The following is a 20,016-nucleotide window of genomic DNA, read 5'->3' as shown; positions in this document are numbered from 1 at the left end:
TGAATTTAGAGATCATCTGAAGAACAGATTTGATACATTAAACACTAAAGACCAAAGATCCAGAAGAGTTGTGGGATGACAGCATACATGAAAAAAACAAGAAGTCATTAAGAAGACACGAAAGAAGGAAAAGGTCAAAATGGATGTCAGAAGAGACGCTGAAACTTGCTCTCCAGTGTAGAGATGCTAAAGCAAATGGAAGAAATGAGGAGGTCCAAGAGCTGAACAGAAAATTTAAAAGATCAGCTTGAGAAGATAAAGCCAAATATTACAACAAAATGTGCAAAGATCTGGAATCAGAAAACCAAAAAGGAAGAACACGCACAGCATTTCTCAGTCTGAAGGAACTGAAGAAAAAATTCAAGCCTCGACTTTTCATTATTGAAAGACTCTCTGGGCAAATTATTGAATGATGCAGAAAGCATCAAGAAAAGATGGAAAGAATACACAGAGTCACTGTACCAAAAGGAAATGTTTAATGTTTAACTGTTTCAAGAGGTAGCATATAATCAAGAGCCAGTGCTACTGAAGGAGGAAGTCCAGGGTGCATTGAAGGAATTGGCAAAGAACAAGGCACCAGGAATTGATGGAATAAAAATGGAAATCTTTGAAGAAAGTGAGGCAGCACAGGAGGCACTCACTCATCTCTGCCAAGAAATTTGGAAGACAACTATCTGGCTGGCTGATTGGAAGAGATCCATATTTTTGCCCATTCCAAAGAGAGGTGACCCAACGGAATGCAGAAATCATCAAACAATCTCTGTGATTTCCCATTCGAGTAAAGTTTTATTAAATACAGAAGCGGCTGCAAGCATACATTGACAGAGAACTTCCAGAGGTTCAAGCTGGATTCAGAAGAGGCTGTGGAATGAGGGATATCACTGCTGATGTGTGATGGATCTTGCCTGAAAGCAAAGAATATCAGAAAGATGTTTTTATTGTGCTTTATTGACTACGCAAAGGCTTTCGATTGTATGGATCATGACAAGCAATGGACAACATTGCGAAGTATGAGTATTCCAGAACACTTAACTGTGTTCATGAGTAATCTGTACCTGGGCCAAGAAGCAGTTGTTCGAACAGAGCATGGGAACACTGAATGTTTTAAAATTAAGAAAGGTGTGTGACAAGATTGTATTCTTTCACCATACTTATTCAGCCTGTATGCTGAGCAGATAATGTGAGAACTGGGTTATATGAAGAAAACCATTTCATCAGGATTGGAGGAAGACTCATTAACAACCTGCGATATGCAGATGATACAAACTTGCTTGCTGAAAATGAACAGAACTTAAAATATTAATGAAGATCAAAGAGCACAGCCTTTGGTATGGATTGCATCTCAATGTAGATAAAACAAAAATCCTCACCAGGGGACCAATAAACAACATATTTATCAATGGAGAAAAGATTGAAGTTGTCAAGGACTTCATTCTTCTTGGATCTACTATCAACACTCATGGACACAGCAGTCAAGAACTCAAAGGACGTATTGCATTAGGCAAGTCTGTTGCACAAGATCTTTTTAAAGTGTTGAAGAACAAAGATGTCATCTTGAGGACTGAGGTGCGCCTGCCCCAAGCCATGGTATTTTCAATAACCTCATATGCATGCGAAAGCTGGAAGACGGTAGAAGAATTGATGCTTTTGAGTTATCGTGTTGCAGGAGAATATTGGTATTGCCATGGGCTGCCAAAAGAACCAATAGATCCATTTTGGAAGAAGTGCAGCCAGAGTGCTCCTTGGAGGCCATGATGGCCAAACTTCATCTCTTATACTTCGGAGATATTGTCAGGAGGCACCAGTCACTGGATCAGGATATTATGTTAGGGGTAATATGGAGGGACAGAGAAAGAGAGGAGTACCCCCAACGAGTTGGATTGGCCAGGTGGCAGCATGGATGGACTCAAGCATGGCAACAGTAGTGAGGTTGGCCCAGGATCAGGCAGTGTTTCATTTGCTGTGCCTAAGGTTGCTATGAGTTGGTACCAACTCGATGGCACCTAACAACAACAATAACAACAATTCTAAATGAGATTAAATTGATATCGATTATGATTTTTAAATGCACATTTATAAAGTTAAATAGTAATACATCCTCCATGGGGAAAAAAAAAGGAACAGTGAAAAATTGAAAGTAAACCAAAGTAAAATTATCCTGCCCCACCACATCCCACTTCTGTTTCTACTTAATGACACATTTACTGACAAAATAGTTTATAATTAGCAAAGAGTTATTTGACTATATGCAAGTGTTCATTGATTATATATTTACTCTACTTAGTTAACACAAGGACTAATTTCCATTTCAGGTGCGATCTGGGGCCAATGTCCTAATCTGTGGTCCTAATGGATGTGGAAAGAGTTCTCTGTTCCGTGTTCTTGGTGAAGTGAGTACAAATTGGCTTCAAAACTTGGTGGTATTATTTGCCATTCTGTCTACTGTATTTCCAAAATCCATAACTGCTTCTCCCATCCCTCTTTTCCCTTTATAGCTATGGCCTCTTTTTGGAGGGCGTCTAACTAAACCTGAGAGAGGAAAGTTATTTTATGTTCCTCAGGTAAGACCTTGTTTAGTCATCTTGCAGTCTTTGATATAAGATCTTTGTACTTATTTAAGATCACCTCTAATATCCTCTACTCTGTTATTATCAGAGGCCCTACATGACCCTTGGAACACTTCGAGACCAAGTGATATATCCGGATGAAAAAGAAGATCAGAAAAGGAAAGGAATCTCTGACCTGGTGAGGAACTCTTATCCTTTTTGTTTTATTGCTTGTTGGGTACTGACAAGTCGGTCCTGGCTCATACTGACTTTTTGTAGAGTCTCCAAGGAGCATTAGGTAGGTTTGAACACTAACCTTCTGGTTAGTGTTCCTTTGTTTATCCTACAGTACCACACCAGGACTCTCTTTATATCCTAGATCTACTGAAAGTATTTTACCTCAGATTTTACATCTTAATCATGTAAGTATTTTAAATGCCAGCTAGTTTATCCTAAATATCTGTAAACTGTTCCAGAATGCCTCACCATTAATTACAACTCTAAGTTAAGGTAAGATGATAACTACTTTGCTTCGACATGACATATTGAGTATTTAACCTTATATTTACTTCTGGGCGGAGCAAAAGTTAACGCACTGCTAACCCAAAGGTTAGAGGATTAAGTCCACCCAGAGGCACCTTAAAAGTCTGGCAGTCTACGTCCCCCAGATCAGCCATTGAAAACCGTATGTATGGAGTCCAGTACTGCTCTGACATATATGAGATCACCATAAGTCAACTGCAGCAGGTTTATTTTATACTGTTGTTTTCTCCTTGTTCTTATTTGTTAATTGTGCATAACAATGACACATTTTGTCAAAGTTAGTATAGACGGGAAATGAATGGTTCAGTGCTATATTTATACCGCGTTTTTTGTGAAATGTGTCTCAAGCAATATTGGCAAAAAATTATAGTGCTTGCAATTTACAAAATAGAGCAAGATGCAGAAAGTTGGTTTATATTAAGCATGGTTTTTCATCTTTAATGATTTTTCTGAAAGGTACTGAAGGACTACTTAGACAACGTCCAGTTGGGTCATATCCTGGAACGTGAAGGAGGCTGGGACAGTGTTCAAGACTGGATGGATGTACTCAGTGGTGGAGAAAAACAAAGAATGGCGGTCAGTACACTCAGAAGACTGCATAAAAATGCACTTCACTGCATAAAGTCCAGCATTTTGATTAATTTTAAAGCACAGTATTTTATGTTTCTTTTTGTTTAGTAATTGTTACATTATGGATTAGTTTAAATGATAATAAAATTGCTCCAGAATATATAACTTGCACTTAAATTTGGAATCCTGAAATGTTCTTAAAAGTGACGGTGCTACCTGTGAAAGCAAAAACTGCAAGTGTCATTGTGTAGCAGGATTTGTAGCACAGCGGTCCTGGGAAAGATGGCCTTCCTGGTTGGGGTGTGAGGTCTCTTTGTTTCTAGATATCTCTTTGTTTCACCGATGCAGGGTAAGGTACTAAAGATTAAAGATGATTAACTCTGATTTTAATACTTGATTCTTCATTCTATTTTGGTCTTTTTTCTTGCCACTATACATATCCTTGTTCCAGGGCTCAGTATTTCCTACATACAGTTACTCAGAATTGGTACAATTCAGATAGGAATGTTTGAAAATAGAGATCTTTTTTTTTTTAACCTGATGCCATCATTATTCTGAATTCTAAAATTTGGATACATCCTCTAATATTGATTAGTGAACGTCCTTTAATGTTGGTTTAAAACTCAACTTCCTCAATTCAGTCAAACAATTAGGTTTTATTTTATTCTAATCAGTAAATATCTCCAACACATTAAGTTTTACCCTTAGTTCAGAATCAGAAGAGAACAATGAGGTTTATGTATATTGTCTTTATTTCTAGAAATCAGGCTTTTGTAATTTCAATTATTGTTTATGCTTACAAGACTACATACTTAAAGTACATTTATTGTAGCTTGTTAATTTTAGTTTTGCATATGTGTACACAAAATATTTCTCTTTTTCTGTTTCAGATGGCAAGATTATTTTATCATAAACCCCAGTTCGCCATTTTGGATGAATGCACGAGCGCAGTTAGTGTGGATGTGGAAGGCTACATTTATAGTCACTGTCGGAAGGTAAGTGTGACTGGTGCTTAGTTTGAGGGTCCACAACCCAATCCCAATTGGGTCTGTGTCTAATGTGTTAACTAAGGAAATTACTCCCAAAGTATGGTTTCTTGCTTTAATAAAGATTTCTACACTGATAATTAATCATTATAATAAAAAGAAAATCATGTAAATGAAGTCTATATAATAGTTCTCTTCAGCCACTTCTTAGATATGAAAAAAATAATATATTTATATCTTTCTTTTTTCTCTTGTTATCTGACCTTTCCTTAATTTTTAAAAAAATACACTACCTAAGTATCAGTTGTTATTTTTCAAGAAAACTTGACAATAGTATTTTGGCAATTTTTATACTTTCATCTATTTCCTCTTTTGCTTGGGCAGTATTTTACTAAGGTTTATTTTAATAATCTAGTTTGAAGCTGTCTACATTGGCTAAATATAGGAATATTTTAACTTTTTAAAATGATTCTTTAGGAACTTATAACTATATACATACACAATGTGTATATACGCATGTATGTATACATATATATATTTACATGCATCTATATATATACATAAGGAGCTCTGGTAGTGTAGTGGTTAACGAATCGGGCTGCTAATCCTCAAGGTTAGCAGTTTGAAACTACCAGCGATTCCACAGGGGAAAGATAAGGCTTTCCGCTCCCATAAAAATTTACACTATGTATTCTTTCACTGTGTTTATTCAACCTGTATGAGCAAATAATCCAAGAAGCTGGGTTCTATGAAGAAAAACGAGGCATCGGGATTGGAGAAAGACTCATTAACAACATGTGATATGCAGATGATACAACCTTGCTTGCTCAAAGTGAAGAGGACTTAAAACATTCACTGATGAAGATCAAAGAGCACAGCCTTTGGTATGGATTACATCTCATGTAAAGAAAACAAAAATCCTTACCACTGGACCAATAAACAACATTCTTATCAATGGAGAAAAGATTGAAGTTGTCAAGGACTTCGTTTTTCTTGGAACAACCATCAACACTCATGGAAAACAGTAGTCAAGAAACCAAACAAACAGTGGTGCCAGAGATGGAAGCAGAGACAATGACATGGAGAGATAGAGCACCTGGAAACTCTAGACCCAGGGAGGGAGAGGGGGCTGTGTGCTGATGATCAGGGGGCAGGCTTGTGGTGTATACCATTTGATTGTTTGATGATGCATGGAGGGGATTGTAACCATGGCAATGAAACGATATACAATAGGATGAATGTAAAGCTAATGTTCTCGCATGTAAACTCTCACATAATTCACAATAAAACATTTAAAACAACAACAACCACCCTATATAGGGTTGCTATGGATCAGAATCGACTCGATGGCACTTAGCAACAACATCAACATAACCCTAGAGTCAGGATCATTCATTCATGTTTCTCTTTAAAACTTCTGTCTAAAAAAAAATGAATGGATAAGTGTTGTTGTTGGGTACGGTGGAGTCACTTTTGACTCAAAGCAAGCCTATGTGCAACAGAAGGAAACACTGCTCCTTCCTCACAATTGTTACTATGTTTGAGCCCATTGCTGCAGCCATTGTGTCAATCCAGCTCCTTGACAGTCTCCAGACCCTCTTTTTTGCTGACCGTGCAATTAAGCAAGCATGATGTCATTCTCCAGGGACTGAGCTCTCCTGATAACATGTCCAAAATATGTGAGATGAACATCCTTGCTTCTAAGGAATATTCTGACTACTTCTTCCAAGACAGATTTGTTCATCTGGTAGTCCATGATATTCAATATTCTTTGACAGCACCATAATGCAAATGCATCAAAAATTTTTCTGAAAGAGTTTAATTATTATTCTACTATTTAAAAAAAAACCAAAAAACCCCACATATTTATCTACAGAGAAAACACCATGCATTGGAAAAATAGAGCAAATGCATTCAAGAATATTAAGCATATTCCCTAGTAGTAACAGCGCCATCTGGTGGTATCTCAACTGTCCTCACTGAGGCATACTCTTGAGAAATATTCTGAGATTTCTACAACTACAGGCTTAAATGATACTACTTTTTTCATTAAATAAAGAAAAAGTGAGTTTATTAACTTTCTAGGCAAGGGAATATACACCAGTGGAGAATTCACTGAATAGTCTACAGATAGGGGAAGATTCAGGGACTGCTAAGTGTTAAGAGGGGAGTTTTATGATGGTTATACTTACATAAAAGGAGCTCTGGTAGCGTAGTGGTTACGAATTGGGCTGCGAACCTCAAGGTCAGCAATTCGAAACTACCAGCTGTTCCGTGGGAGAAAGATGAGGCTGTCTGCTCCTGTAAAGGTTTATAGCCTCGGAAACCCTGTACAGGGTCGCTATGAGTCAGAATTGACTCCACGGCACATAATAACAGCATACTTATATAAGACTGCTTCAAAAAATCTTGGGAAAATGGAATTCAAAGATAATGGATGGCTGTCTGAGGTGCAACATACCTTCTCCGTGTGTGGAGGAAAGAAGATTAATGGAAATGGAAGACACTTGGAATCACTTAGTCCAGTGGACACTAATTGAACGCACAAATATCAGTCTCCACATCCATGAGACCAGAAGAACTGGATGGTGTCCTGCTACCACTATCAACTGCTCTGAAAGGGGTCACATTAGAAGGTCCCAGATAGGAGAAGTGTGGAACAAAACTGAAAATCATGAAGACCAGGCTTACTGGTCAGAAAGAGATGGGAGGAACTCAAGACTATGACCCTTGCACACCCTTCAGGTCTGGAAAGGAACTCACCCTCGTGGGCAAATTTTCAGTCAAGCAGTAGATAGGTATATAGGGAGGACAGTAACACTAGTAAGGTATGCTTACCATGGAATGGTCAACCATTCAAGATCAAAGGGGCAACATTTACCTAAGAATGAAGTTGAGAAGGTTTGGGAAGTGGGGTGGAATGGAAATAAGAACCACAGGAAGGAAGTGGAGTAACTGTTGATATGGGGGGGTAGGGGATTGCAATCGTTGAGACTAAATGAAGTGTATGATTTGTTGAATGTAAAACTGATGATCTGCTCTGTATATTGTCACTCAGTTCACAATAAAAAGTTAAAAAAAAAAAAAGTAAACGACGTATTGCATTAGGCAAATCTGCTGCACAAAATCTATTTAAAGTGTTGAAGAACACGTATGTCAGCTTGAAGACTTAAGTTGAGCCTGACCCTCGCCATGATATTTTCAATAACCTCATATGCTTGCTAAAGTTGGACAGTGAATAAGGAAGATCATAGAAGAAGTGATGCATTTGAGCTATGGTGTCGGAGGAGAATATTGAAAGTACCATGGGCTGCCAAAAGAATCAACAGATCTGTGTTGGAAGAAGTGCAGCCAGAGTGCTCCTTAGAGGCCAGGATGGCCAAACTTCATCTCTTATACTTCGGACATATTGTCAGGAGGGATCAATCTATGGAAAAGGATATCATGTTTGGTAAGGTGGAGGATCAGAGAAAAAGAGGAAGACCCTTAGCGAGATGGATTGGCAAAGTGGCATCATCAGTGGGCTCAAGCGTGAGGTTAGGCCAGGACTGGGTAGTGTTTTGTTCTGTTGTGCCATATGGTCACTGTGAGTTGGTACTGACTCAGTGGCACCTAACAACAACAACAGCACACCCAAGTAAAGAATATTTTACCTCTGAAATCCAGAGACCCATAAGTCACAGTTGTGGGAAGGGCCAGATGCAGCAACATCCTTCACTTTAATGAGAGTTTCTCTACGTGTCCTATTCCACTGGGCCACTAGAAATTTCCCATCCTCTGGCACACAGATGGAGTCTTGGTATGTTGCTGTGGGTTAATATGCCAGACTGCAAGGTTGGTTTGAACTTCAAGGTCGGCAGTTCAAGTTCACCAGCTGCTCCTTGGAAACTATATACAGAGCCACTATGAGTTGGAACTGACTCGATGGCACTTAACAATAACAAGAAGCACACAGATGGGAGTCCTGATTTGGTGCTGTAGAATAAACACTGGACTGCCAGTCACAAGGTCAGTGGTTCAAACCCATCAGCTGCTCTGCGGACACCCAATACAAGGTCTCTGTGAGTTGGAGTCTGCTCAACAGCACTTAACAACAGCACACAGCTGTTTTACCAATAAGTCTAGAGGCATTGATCCTTATTCCTTCGAGGTCCAGTCAGCATGGTGTTATCAATGTAATGGACCAATGTGGATGGGACAAATGATCAAGGTCTCTGCAGACTAAATTATGACGTAGTACTGGAGAGTTAATATACCTGAGGTAGGATGGTGAAAGGTACATTATTGGCCATCTCAGCTGAAAGCAAACTGCTTCTGGTGATGCTCTGAACTGGATTTGAGAAAAAGTCATTGGCCAAATCAATAGCTGCATGTCAGGTACCAGGGTTTATAGTGGTTTGTTTAAGCAAAGAAACCACATCCTGGAACAGCAGTTGCAGTTGGAGTCAACGTCTAGCTAAGTTTACAATAACCCACTGTCGTTCTCCAAGATCCATCTATTTTTTGCACAGATCAGATGGGCTAGTCAGATGGGATGTGGTGGGATTCACCACTCCTGCATCGTCTTCGAAGTCCTTGATTGTGGCACTAATTTTTGAAGTCTCTCTAGGAGACTTTTAAAGTGTTGAAGAGCAGAGATATCACGTTGAGGACTAAGGTATGCCTGGCCTAAGCCATGGTATTTTCAGTTACCTCATATGGATGTGAAAGCTGGACAGTGAATAAGGAGGATCGTAGAAGAATTGATGCCTTTGAGTTATGGTGTTGGAGGAGAATACTAAAAGTGCCATGGACTGCCAAAAGAACCAATAGATCTGTTTTGGAAGAAGTGCAGCCAGAGTGCTCCTTGGAGGCCAGGATGGCTAAGCTCTGTCTCTCATACTTTGGACATATTGTCCGGAGGAAACAATCGTTGGAGAAGGATGTCATGCTGGGTAGGGTGGAGGGTCAGAGAAAAAGAGGAAGACCCCTAACGAGATGGATCAGCCAGGTGACATCATTGATGGACTCAAGTGTGGCAGCGGTAGTGAGGTTGGCCCAGGATCGGACATTGTTTCGTTCTGCTGTGCATGGGGTCGCTATGAGTAGTTTCCAACTCGATGGCACCTGACAACAACAACAACAACTCCAGGAATGTAATACTGATTTTGGTTTTATTATTTTTCTAGGTAGAGACGATTCTGATGGCTTTTTCCTGCCATGGCAGCCCTTAATCCACGTGTTAGCAATCCACTGTTGGGATTCTGTCTATTGAGTCTGTCTTTTCCAATTACGCATTCTGGAGCTGGGGAAATCACTACAGGCTAGGTTCAGAGACTTAGGAGACCCACTGTGAGACGAGACCTGAGCTAAGACTCCGTTATCAACTGCATCTCCATATATTCCCACTCTTACTGCTGGGCCACAGTCATGCCTTGGGTCTTTTGGATGTCCAGTAGTCTGATTATTATTTCCTTTTCTGCACTGAACAGTCACTCTGGTGAAAGACTGTATGCAGATTCTTTTGGGGAAGACTGGGGAGAAGACGAATGATACATTTTTGGTGGTGTAGTGGGGTCCTCCCTCAGAGGCACCCAACCTCCCTTTCATTCAAGGGATTGTAGGTCTGTTAAACTCACTCAAGTCTGTGAAATGATTGGGGGGTAGGTGGGGTCATGACTCTATTCTGGGCATTCAAGTTAGACTTGCTTTCCCCTGACCTAGAATTCTTCCTCTTGTACAGATCTAGTAAATATTCAGTAGGTTTCCCATCAGTTTCATGCCTAGAGGCACCCTGTCTATGTAGTCAATGCCATAAGCCCACATGAGTTAGACTATTCTGATTACTACTTTGATTTTATAGTTCATTACAGTTACCACTGGTCTTTGTCGATTAAGTGCTGCCACTTGGTCCCTACCACCATGAGGTCCAATCAGTTGTAGTTATCTGCTTAAGTTCAGTTAGAGCAGTTCTCACTGCCAGATGTGAGATACATAAAACGGCAATCACAGCAATCCTAGGGAGGCTGGGTCTCCCTTCATAAATTTGTTCATAAAGGTGTAACCTCTGTATGGGTCTAACTTGATAAATCCATTCTCACATGCCAACTTCCCTAAATCTATGGATACTTTCTCCTACTGTATACCATGGCAGGTCTGGTACTTAAATTTTTAATGTAGTGTAGGCTATTGCACAAATCCATGCTTCAGTGAACCAACCAAATAAACTATTAGATTCTCTCCTAACCTCTTGAGCTGAAAACACTGAATGAAGAATCTGCTTGGTGGGCTTGCATTATTAAAACTCAGACTGATTCAATCTTATGTTCTTTGCACCATTATCCCACATCCTTAATAGACATTCCTTACATAGTTTCCATTTTCTGTTTGTATGTATAAGAAAAACCTAGCAATTCTTTTGGAGTGTAGCATACCTAGCCCTATGTTACAATTTGTACTTACCTTTTGGGCCCCACTGGGACTTAAGTCTGGTTATAGGTTTAGAAGCAATAATTGGTGAAGGTTTTACTTCCTGGGAATATTCAGCAATGCCTTGTAAGGCATCTTCCTCAGGCAATTCCCCAGACCATTCCCCAGGTGCTGCCCCAGGTGATAGCTCAGTGACTGGTCAGGCACACTTTACTCATCTCCATAGCCTAAGAGGGTTGTTTCTATTGACAGAAGTGACTCATTCAATGGAATTTAGGGGTTCAGTGTTACCAGCTTCCTTATTTGCCCATCATTCTCCATCCTAAGTTTCAGGATCCCATTTCTTCCCAGTGCCCTCTTAACATCAGACACCATTCCAAGTTGGGAATTCATCTGGTGTCATAATTAAGCCACTCAACACTAGGACTTTCAGTTTGGATTTTGGCAAGATTAGCACTGTGGTGCTGTAGAATAAAAACTCGACCACAAGGTCTGTTGGAACTGCAAGGTCAGTGGTTCAAATTCAGCAGCCCTCGGAAACCCTATCTATACAGGGTCACTATGAGTTGGAGCCAACTCAAAGGGACTTCACAACAAAATACAACAAGCAAGGCTTTCTTTGGGTCTTTTTTATGTGACATGTAAGCTGTGACTCTGAAGCCCTAAACTCATCTCTTTCTTTTGCTGCTTGGTCTATTGTAAGGAGGACCAACAAATCAGCTTCTCTATACCTCTCATCCTGACAAAATTGCAGAAAGTTATCAAATACATAATCACCCAGAGCTTCGCTTCTCTTAATACAATCTATCGATGGTGTAATTTTCTATGTTAACGTCACCACCTCATTCCATGGATTAATAGCACCCTCACCTTCTTTACTAGTGGAGGCAGAGTTATCAGTGCCTTTAACATTAGTCTTACCTGAGGACCAATTTAGAAAACTCATCCTGACAATTTTGTTTCTCTAGAACCACTCTCAATACCAAATACCTTAGGCTGGGTTCTCTAGAGAAGCAAAAGCAGTGAAGCTTATATACGTATATATAAAGATAGGTTTATAGCATAGCAATGAATTACACTGTTGAAGTGGTTAGCAAATTTCAGGTATTGAGAGTCAGGTAGGATCCAGACCCAACAGAAAGCATCTATCTTTGTCCTAGTGTCCATACTATATTGGAAACAGGCCACACCCCCAAGGAATCATCCTTTCAGTTGATTAGCTGCTCGGTGCAGATCTTATTATGGAAGATTACCACATCCTTACTTACAAACTATTGAGAATCTAGCCCAGTCAGTTGACACAAAACCTTAGCTATCATAAACTCTCTGGGAGTATTAATACATTTCCAAAAATGTGAATTCCAAAATACATTCCCAAACAAAAGAGTTTTCGGTAAGGGATTATGATCCTGTATTTTAAAAGCAAATTGTGTGCTATTCTGAATTAATTTTTACTAATATTAACATTTCATAATCTTGGTGTGGTGCTGTAGGATAAGCACTGGACTGCAAGGTCGATTTGAACCACAAAGTGGCAGTTTAAACCCACCAGTTGCTCCTCGGAAACCCTATATAGGGTCACTATGAATTGGAATTGACTCCTTATGGAATCAGCAACATTTTAACTTTTTCCATTTTTCATCCTAATATACTTTCCACATGGGTTATCACAATAAAATGAAAATGTACAAGGGTACATAATATCTGCCCCAAATAAAACAGTATATTTAATGCCAGTCAATACCCGTTACCAGGAGCTCTGGTTGCCTAATGGATTACGAGTTGGGCTGCTAGCCACATAGTCAGTAGTTCGAATCTACCAGTCACTCCATGGGAGAAAGATGAGGCTTTCTTCTCCTGTAAAGATTTACAATCTTGGAAACCCTAAACAGGGTCTCTGTGAGTTGGCACCGACTCCATGGCACGTAACCACCACAGCCAGTACCTGTTAGTTTTTATTGTATGGTTGAAGGCCTACAGGTCTCTTGCATTATTTTAAACACTTGACCAGTTTCATTTTTTTTCACTCTTTGACATTGATTTTTATCTTTAGCCATTGAAGACAATCATTTTAACAGTTTAAAATATCAAATATATAAACTAGCTTAATTTGTGAGTTCTGTAAAATTGATCTAAACTTTAATCGTTTTCTCTGCTTTAGGTTGGCATCACCCTCTTTACCGTGTCACATAGAAAGTCTCTTTGGAAACATCATGAGGTTTGTATTTCTTATATTTATTGGTATAGTAGAAATGTATATATATATATTTAGGTGAATGTGGTTTTAGAGTTCTTGGTTGATGTCTCCTTATAAATCAATACCTTAAGATTAGAAAAAGTGATTTTGTTTCCATTTTATAAAATACGGTTTTTTGAATGTCAGTTTTGAAAATTACCATATACAGTTGATTATTGGTATTCAAATTAGTTATATTCTGTACAGTTCTGTACAGTTGCTGTGAACACTGAATTAGTGAATCCCGAACCATTGCTCTTAGAGGAAACACGGGGTTAGGTTAGTGCAGGCTTCAGGTTATAACATTTTTGCCATTCATCCAGTACATTATCTTGTTTTATGTGTGTTTCTGTTTAAAGACATCTTATTTTAATATATATTGTTGATTCATCAACACTGAATGCCTAACCAACAGCACTACAACTTGTGCCTCAAATCAGCTTATCTGCTTTTACGTATTTTCTTTGTAAGACACATCACAACCTTCTTGCACTTAGAACACTAGACTGCACTTCAATACTACGTGTGGGGGCCATTTTTAAACAGCAAAAGTACCATCAGAAAGCACAGAGATGTGAAAAACAAGACACTAAATAGACCACAGGAAGGACACGTGTTTACAGTATGAGAACTGAACAATAAGGGCAGGCTTTTGCCTTGCTCAACCTCACCTGGGACCATGAGTATGAGGTGGCTCAAATTTCTGGAGGTTCTGTGCATGTCTACGAATGACCACAAAGTGCCATGGATATTGATTTTGGGCTCACAGATCTCAGTGTAGTGGTGAATGAATAAACATGAGGTCTGACTAGTGAGGACTGGCTATGTGTAAGCAATGTCTATTGTTGTCTTTCACGGAGTTGCTCCTGACTCATGGCAGCTAGTGTTACAAAACACTATTGTTTCAGCATCATCGCCATGATTGGTTGTGGTTCAGGCCATTGTGATCCGTAGTTTTCTGTTGGTTTTTTTTTTTTTTTTTTTTTTTTTAATTTTGTTGTTGTGGAGAATATACATAGTAAATCATACACTAATTTGACCATTTTTGCGTGTACCAATTCAGTGACCATAATTATACTCTTTGAGCTGTACAACCGTTCTCACTCTCCTTTTCCAAGTTTTTCATTAGCTGATTTTCAGAAGTAAGTGGCCAGACCTTTTTTCTTACTCCATCTTAGTGTGGAAACTCTTTTTGTTCATTATCATAACATGCAAGCCCCCACTGGCAAATAGGTGGTGGCTGCAGATGAGGTACATTGTCTGAGAATTGAGCCCAGCGTTTCCATGTAGTAGGTAGGAATTCAGCTGTCAAATTTCCAATGCCTCACAAACACTCCTAGGTTTATATGTTGTTATTGTTGTTCAATGCTGTTGAGTCAGTTCCAACTCATAGTGACTACCCTGTATAGGGTTTCCAAGACTAAATCTTCGTGGGAGCAGAAAGTCTGATCTTTCAGCTGGTGGGCTCGAACTGCCAACTTTGTGGTTCGCAGTGTAGTGTTTATCATATGGAGCGTCCACATTCCGGTTATTTATGTAAGGTAGTAGAAAACAGATAGTTCCTCAGTGTTATAAGTGACTGTCATGTAATGATTTATTAAAATGTGTATAATAATCTTATCACAATTATGTATAGGAAAACTTATTTTTTAAGCCATCTGGTGTGGATAAAAGGAACCCTGGTAGCGTAGTGGGTTGCACATTGGACGGCTAACTACAAGGTCAGCAATCTGAATCCACCAGTTGCTGTGCAGGAGAAAGATGAGGTTTTCTGCTCGCATGAAGATTTACCGTCTTGAAAACCCGATAGAAGGTGGCTGTGAGTCGGAACTGACTACTACACAGCAGTATCTGCAATACTGACAGAAGGAGCCCGTAAAGGATGTACCATTTTGGAAACCCTTTGTAGGATCACTGTGAGTCTGAATCCACTCAGTGGCAGTGGGTTAGTTTTTTTGTTGTTGGTGGTATGAAGTACCGTCTGGTTTGTTCCGACCCATAGCGACCCTGTATAGGGTTTCTGAGGAGTGACTGCTGAGCTTGAACCGCTGACCTTAAGGTTCAAATTGACCTTGTAGTCCAGCACATTAACCCACAGCACCACACCAGAACTCAGGTTTTTTGGCTCAGGTTCTAGTCTTAACAGAAGGGGACAGAATCGTAAGAATTAGATGGCCAAAAAAGTTAGAGGCAGTGATAGATAACTCATTGTGAAAAATGAAACCAGTGTCACTGAAAAATTTGTGTATAAATTGTTGAACAAAGTCAGTGGTTCAAGCTCACCAGCTGCTCCTCAGAAACCCTGTACAGGGTTCACTATGAGTCGAAACCGACTCTACGGCACTTAACAGCAATTTGCTGTGTAAGTATTCACCTTAAAAAAAACCACAATGCACGCATACGGTAAAGTAGTATTTTTTAAAAGTTCAGGGGCATTTTAAATACAAGTCAGGACTAGCCAAAACCATACCCACTGCCACTGCTATTCCAACTCATAGGAGAAAAGTGCTTTTATTGGAAAGTGGGTTAGGTTGAAATCTGTGTTCTTTTGTCCTAAAGAATTCAAACAATGACTTTAAAAAATAGTTTATTACTATCTTAGGGCATTTTATGATTTGTCCATTTCTCATGAATTATATAAGAAATTGAATAACTAGAAATTAAAGCAGGTTAAAGATAAAAGGATGCTTTCCAAAAGTTTGTGGGAAAATAGAATGAACGAACTCTTTGAAGCCTCCTTGTATACCAAGGCTTTGTATTTTCTAAGGCGTTCATAAACATCACAGCCATAGAACAGTGAAAGGACTTTCGCCTCTCCTCTTCTTTTCAAGGTATAGACAAATAGCAAATAACCTTCAGGGCAGTGATCATGGAAAGGAGGGATGGCAGGGAGAACTAGAATATTGGGGACCAAAATAGGAAGACATAAAATGGATAAATGAAAGTCTTTTCTTCAAATAAAATCAGTGCATGAAAAACAGAAGGCTTTATAATTGTTGTCCTAAGTGTCTCAGAAGTTGGGATATATAGGCACACTATATAACTCTTTTCCCCCTCTACTAAATGCAAAATCAAACCAACATACTTAAACTAGAGACTGCAAGCTGCTCTAGGAAATCAGCGAAAGGAAAGAAGGAATGACAGTTGGGGAGTTAGCATAATTCAGTTCTAATTTGTGGGGTTACTTACAGATTCAATACTTTAAAATCATAGGGAACACTGTATTTTAGTTCTCATAAATGAAAATCCAACTCTAAATAGAGTTGCATTGCAATTCTTTTTTAAAAACGCAGACGTCTTTCAGTGTTATGTTGGAGAATTCTATGCTTTATCGTGTAAGTTGTTGAAGGATTTAGTAACTTAAAAAATCATTTCCAATCATCAAGCTTTACATAAATTTCTGACAGAAAGTGAATTCTTGGTTATTGATTTTTCTCTCTTTTTTCTCATAGTACTACTTGCATATGGATGGCAGAGGCAATTATGAATTCAAACAGATAACAGAAGATACAGTTGAATTCGGTTCTTAGAATCTGGAGAACTACACCTGCTTCAATGAAATAATTGTAGAATATGTTTAGAAATACAAAGTGTGTTATATAATAAAGTTGAGCTTGTTTTTTTTTTTTAAGAGAAAAAACAACAACACAAAGTGACAAATTAACTTGATAGAGAATAATTGAGAACAAGTTGTTAAAACAATATTGTATAGGATATTGCTAATTGTGTATATGTTGGTTTTAATTGTTAATATGTACTAAGAATGCCCTTATTCTTGTGGTTAAAAACCTGCCTAAATTAAATTGGGCTTAAATCAGTGAACTTGATTCATCCTGGGATGTAAACCATGTGAAGTCAGCTAATTTGACTTTTATGGATCTATCTTTTCCTTCCATGAAGAACCCTGTTTAAAACGGGGGTCATCATTTGTCCTGTTCTAACAAGGTAGTCTTGAGCATCACTTTCTTGTGCCCCATGGTACTGAAATAATAAATCATAATGTGTCATTAGATGTGTAACACCATTTCATAATATTATACCGTGGCAGATTTCTTTCACTGCCACAGTTATGCTTGTTCTTTATGTGTGGGAGTGCCTTGAACTCCAGGAAAGCCATGTGGAGTTTCATTGGCTAAATAACAAATGTGCCCGCCTCCATCTCAGTATTGAGTTGCTTTGAGGGTTTGTTGTGGTGATGTCACAAAAGCACATGCAGTCTTCCTTACAAGGATTGTTTACTACATGTCACACCTACTCTTCCCAGTGTTTGGGATTCTAAGACACAAAGTCCTTACATGCCAAGCTAAAGATCTTCTGAGGTTTTTAGATTTATTAAAGAGTTGGACAGATCCGTGTATGTGAGAAGCCCTTTCATAAGAAGTGTGGTGGTTATGTGGTGTGGAAAACTACACATGAGCCATAGGGATGCACTACGTGAAGTAATGCACTGAGTTTGCAGTATCTTACCACTGTCTTTGACTTTTGTTTTATGTTTAAAAAATATGTTATACAATTATTATGCACATGGACGAATTAGTGGTTTCCTAGGGCACTGGCTTATCTTTGTGAATCTTGAATAACTTTTATATATTTGGGATATTATGTTGAACTGCTCTAAGAGAAGAACACTCTGGCTCTGTCGGGGAAGCACTGGACTGCTTACCACAAGTTCTGCGGTTTGAGCCCAACCAGCTGTTCCACGGGAGAGAGATGAAGCTTTCTTTCCCCATTAAGATTTATAACCTCGGAAACACTATACAGGGTCAATATGAGTCGGAACTGACTTGACGGCGCTTAATGACAGCAACAACAGTTCTAAGAGAAATTGATTTCAGCTCACCAAACCACCATTGCTAAGACTACATGTTATTTGCACAGACAGAATTGAAACTGAGTATTATCAATAAACTAGATGGGAATCTAGTTTTATGAGGCTCAGAAAAGGACATTTTATGTTCTGTGTAACTTCTGGTTTGTTTTTCTCTATTTTTTTTTCCCCCTTCTTTTGTGCAGAATTAATAATAAGAATCATCAACTACCGAAGTAAAACTTAATGTACTGACCGATTCCATAGTACGTAACATTCACTTCTTACCTCTTTAGTAATCTTGTATATTTACACTTTCTTTTCAAATTAAAAAAAATCAGATATCCTATAAAACTTTTGCATGTTCTGTTTTATTCTGGTATTAATTACCAGATAGTTCGTATATATATATATATATATAGTCTTGGCTTGGGGTTGGAGGGAAGGGATTAACATACGGGAAGCCCTCTGAGCACCCAATGTCTCTTTCCTTCAATGCTTTTAGGGTCTTTTTACTGTTAGTATTTTGAGATTTTTATAATGATATGCCTGACCATGGTCTCTGTCAATAAAGGGATACCTTCAGCTCTCGTGTGGCACTAGGATCAGCACTGGACTGCGAACCACAAGGTCGGCAGTTCAAACCCACCAGCTGCTGCTTGGAAACTATGAGTTGGAATCGACTTGATGGCACTAAACAAGTAGAGTCTTAGTGTGATGCTGTAGAACAAAGCACTGCCTGGTCCTGTGCCATCCTCACAACTGCGTGTTTGAGCCCATTGCTGCTGCCACTGTGTCAGTCCTTATCAAGAGTCATCTTCTCTTTATCTGACCCTCTACTTTTTCAAACATGATGTCTTGCATGTAATCCAACATCTCCAATTAATTGTTCAGCATACAGATTGAATAAATTTGGTGGCAAAATATAACCCTGATGTATATCTTTCCTGATTTTTAAGCCATTCACTATCATCTTGTTACAATGTCTGCCTCTTCGTCTGTGTACAAGTGCCTCATAATGACAATTTTCTGGAATACCCATTCTTTGCAATGTTATCCATAATTTATTATGATCCACATATTTATATGCCTTTGCATTGTCAACAAGGCACAAGTAAACATCTTTCTGGTTTTCTCTGCTTTCAACCAAGATCCATCTGACATCAGCAATGACAGCCCTTGTTCTACCTCCTTTTCTGAATCTGGCTTGAATTTCTGGCTGCTCTCTGTCAATATATTGCAACCGGTTTTGAATTACCTTCAGCAAAATCTTACTTTCATGTGCTATTAATGATATTATTCAATGATATCCACATTCTATTGGCTCACCTTTCTTTGGAATTGACACGAATATGAATCTCTTCCAACTGGTTGGCCAGGTAGCTGTCTTCCAAATTTCTTGACAGAAACATTTCAATTCCGGGCGCCTTGTTTTTATGCCAATGCCTTCAGTGCAGCTTGGACTTATTCCTTCAATACCTTCAGTTCTTGATCATGTGCTACCTCTTAAACAGTTGAACACTGACCATTTCTTTTTGGTACAATGACCCTGAGTATTCTTCCACCTTTTGATGATTTATGCATTATTCAATATTTTACCTATCATCATTAGGTACGGTCAAGTTAATTCTGACTCAGTATCCCTGTGCACAACAGAATGGTCCTGTACCATCCTGACAAATTGTTGTTAAGCTTAAGCCACTGTGCCAACCCATATCCTGGGGCATCTTCCTTTTTTTCTCTGATTCTCCACTTTACCAAGCATGATGTCCTTCTTCAGGGATTGGTCCCTCCTGATAACACATTTTAAGTATGAGAGACCAAGTCTTGTCATCCTGGCTTCTAAGGAGCATTCTGGCAGTGCTTCTACCAAAACATTGTTTGTTCTGGCAGTCCATGGTACTTTTAATATTCTTCTCC

The 20,016-nt window shown here is 38.9% G+C and overlaps 1 protein-coding gene across 4 annotated transcripts in view; it reads left to right on the top strand.

Annotated features, from left to right (window-relative positions):
* The window catches only part of ABCD3 (ATP-binding cassette, sub-family D (ALD), member 3), an 85,039-nt gene extending 67,741 nt beyond the window's left edge, over nucleotides 1-17,298 (top strand). For 3 of the 4 annotated variants that reach the window (XM_006830946.1, XM_006830944.1, XM_006830943.1), the window contains 7 exons: nucleotides 2,313-2,390; nucleotides 2,496-2,561; nucleotides 2,656-2,745; nucleotides 3,546-3,665; nucleotides 4,550-4,654; nucleotides 13,215-13,271; nucleotides 16,742-16,819. In XM_006830946.1, the coding sequence (XP_006831009.1) occupies nucleotides 2,313-2,390; nucleotides 2,496-2,561; nucleotides 2,656-2,745; nucleotides 3,546-3,665; nucleotides 4,550-4,654; nucleotides 13,215-13,271; nucleotides 16,742-16,819 (594 nt within the window). Of the gene's footprint in view, nucleotides 1-2,312; nucleotides 2,391-2,495; nucleotides 2,562-2,655; nucleotides 2,746-3,545; nucleotides 3,666-4,549; nucleotides 4,655-13,214; nucleotides 13,272-16,741 lie in introns of all 4 variants that reach the window. The other variant, XM_006830945.1, reaches the window with a different exon arrangement.
* The last annotated feature ends 2,718 nt before the right edge of the window (nucleotides 17,299-20,016 follow it).

This window comes from Chrysochloris asiatica, unplaced genomic scaffold, assembly GCF_000296735.1.
Source record: "Chrysochloris asiatica unplaced genomic scaffold, ChrAsi1.0 scaffold00002, whole genome shotgun sequence".
NCBI classification, from domain to species: Eukaryota; Metazoa; Chordata; class Mammalia; order Afrosoricida; family Chrysochloridae; genus Chrysochloris; species Chrysochloris asiatica.
Note: the sequence above shows the minus strand (reverse complement) of the source record. Positions and strands in the feature narration are given on the sequence as shown.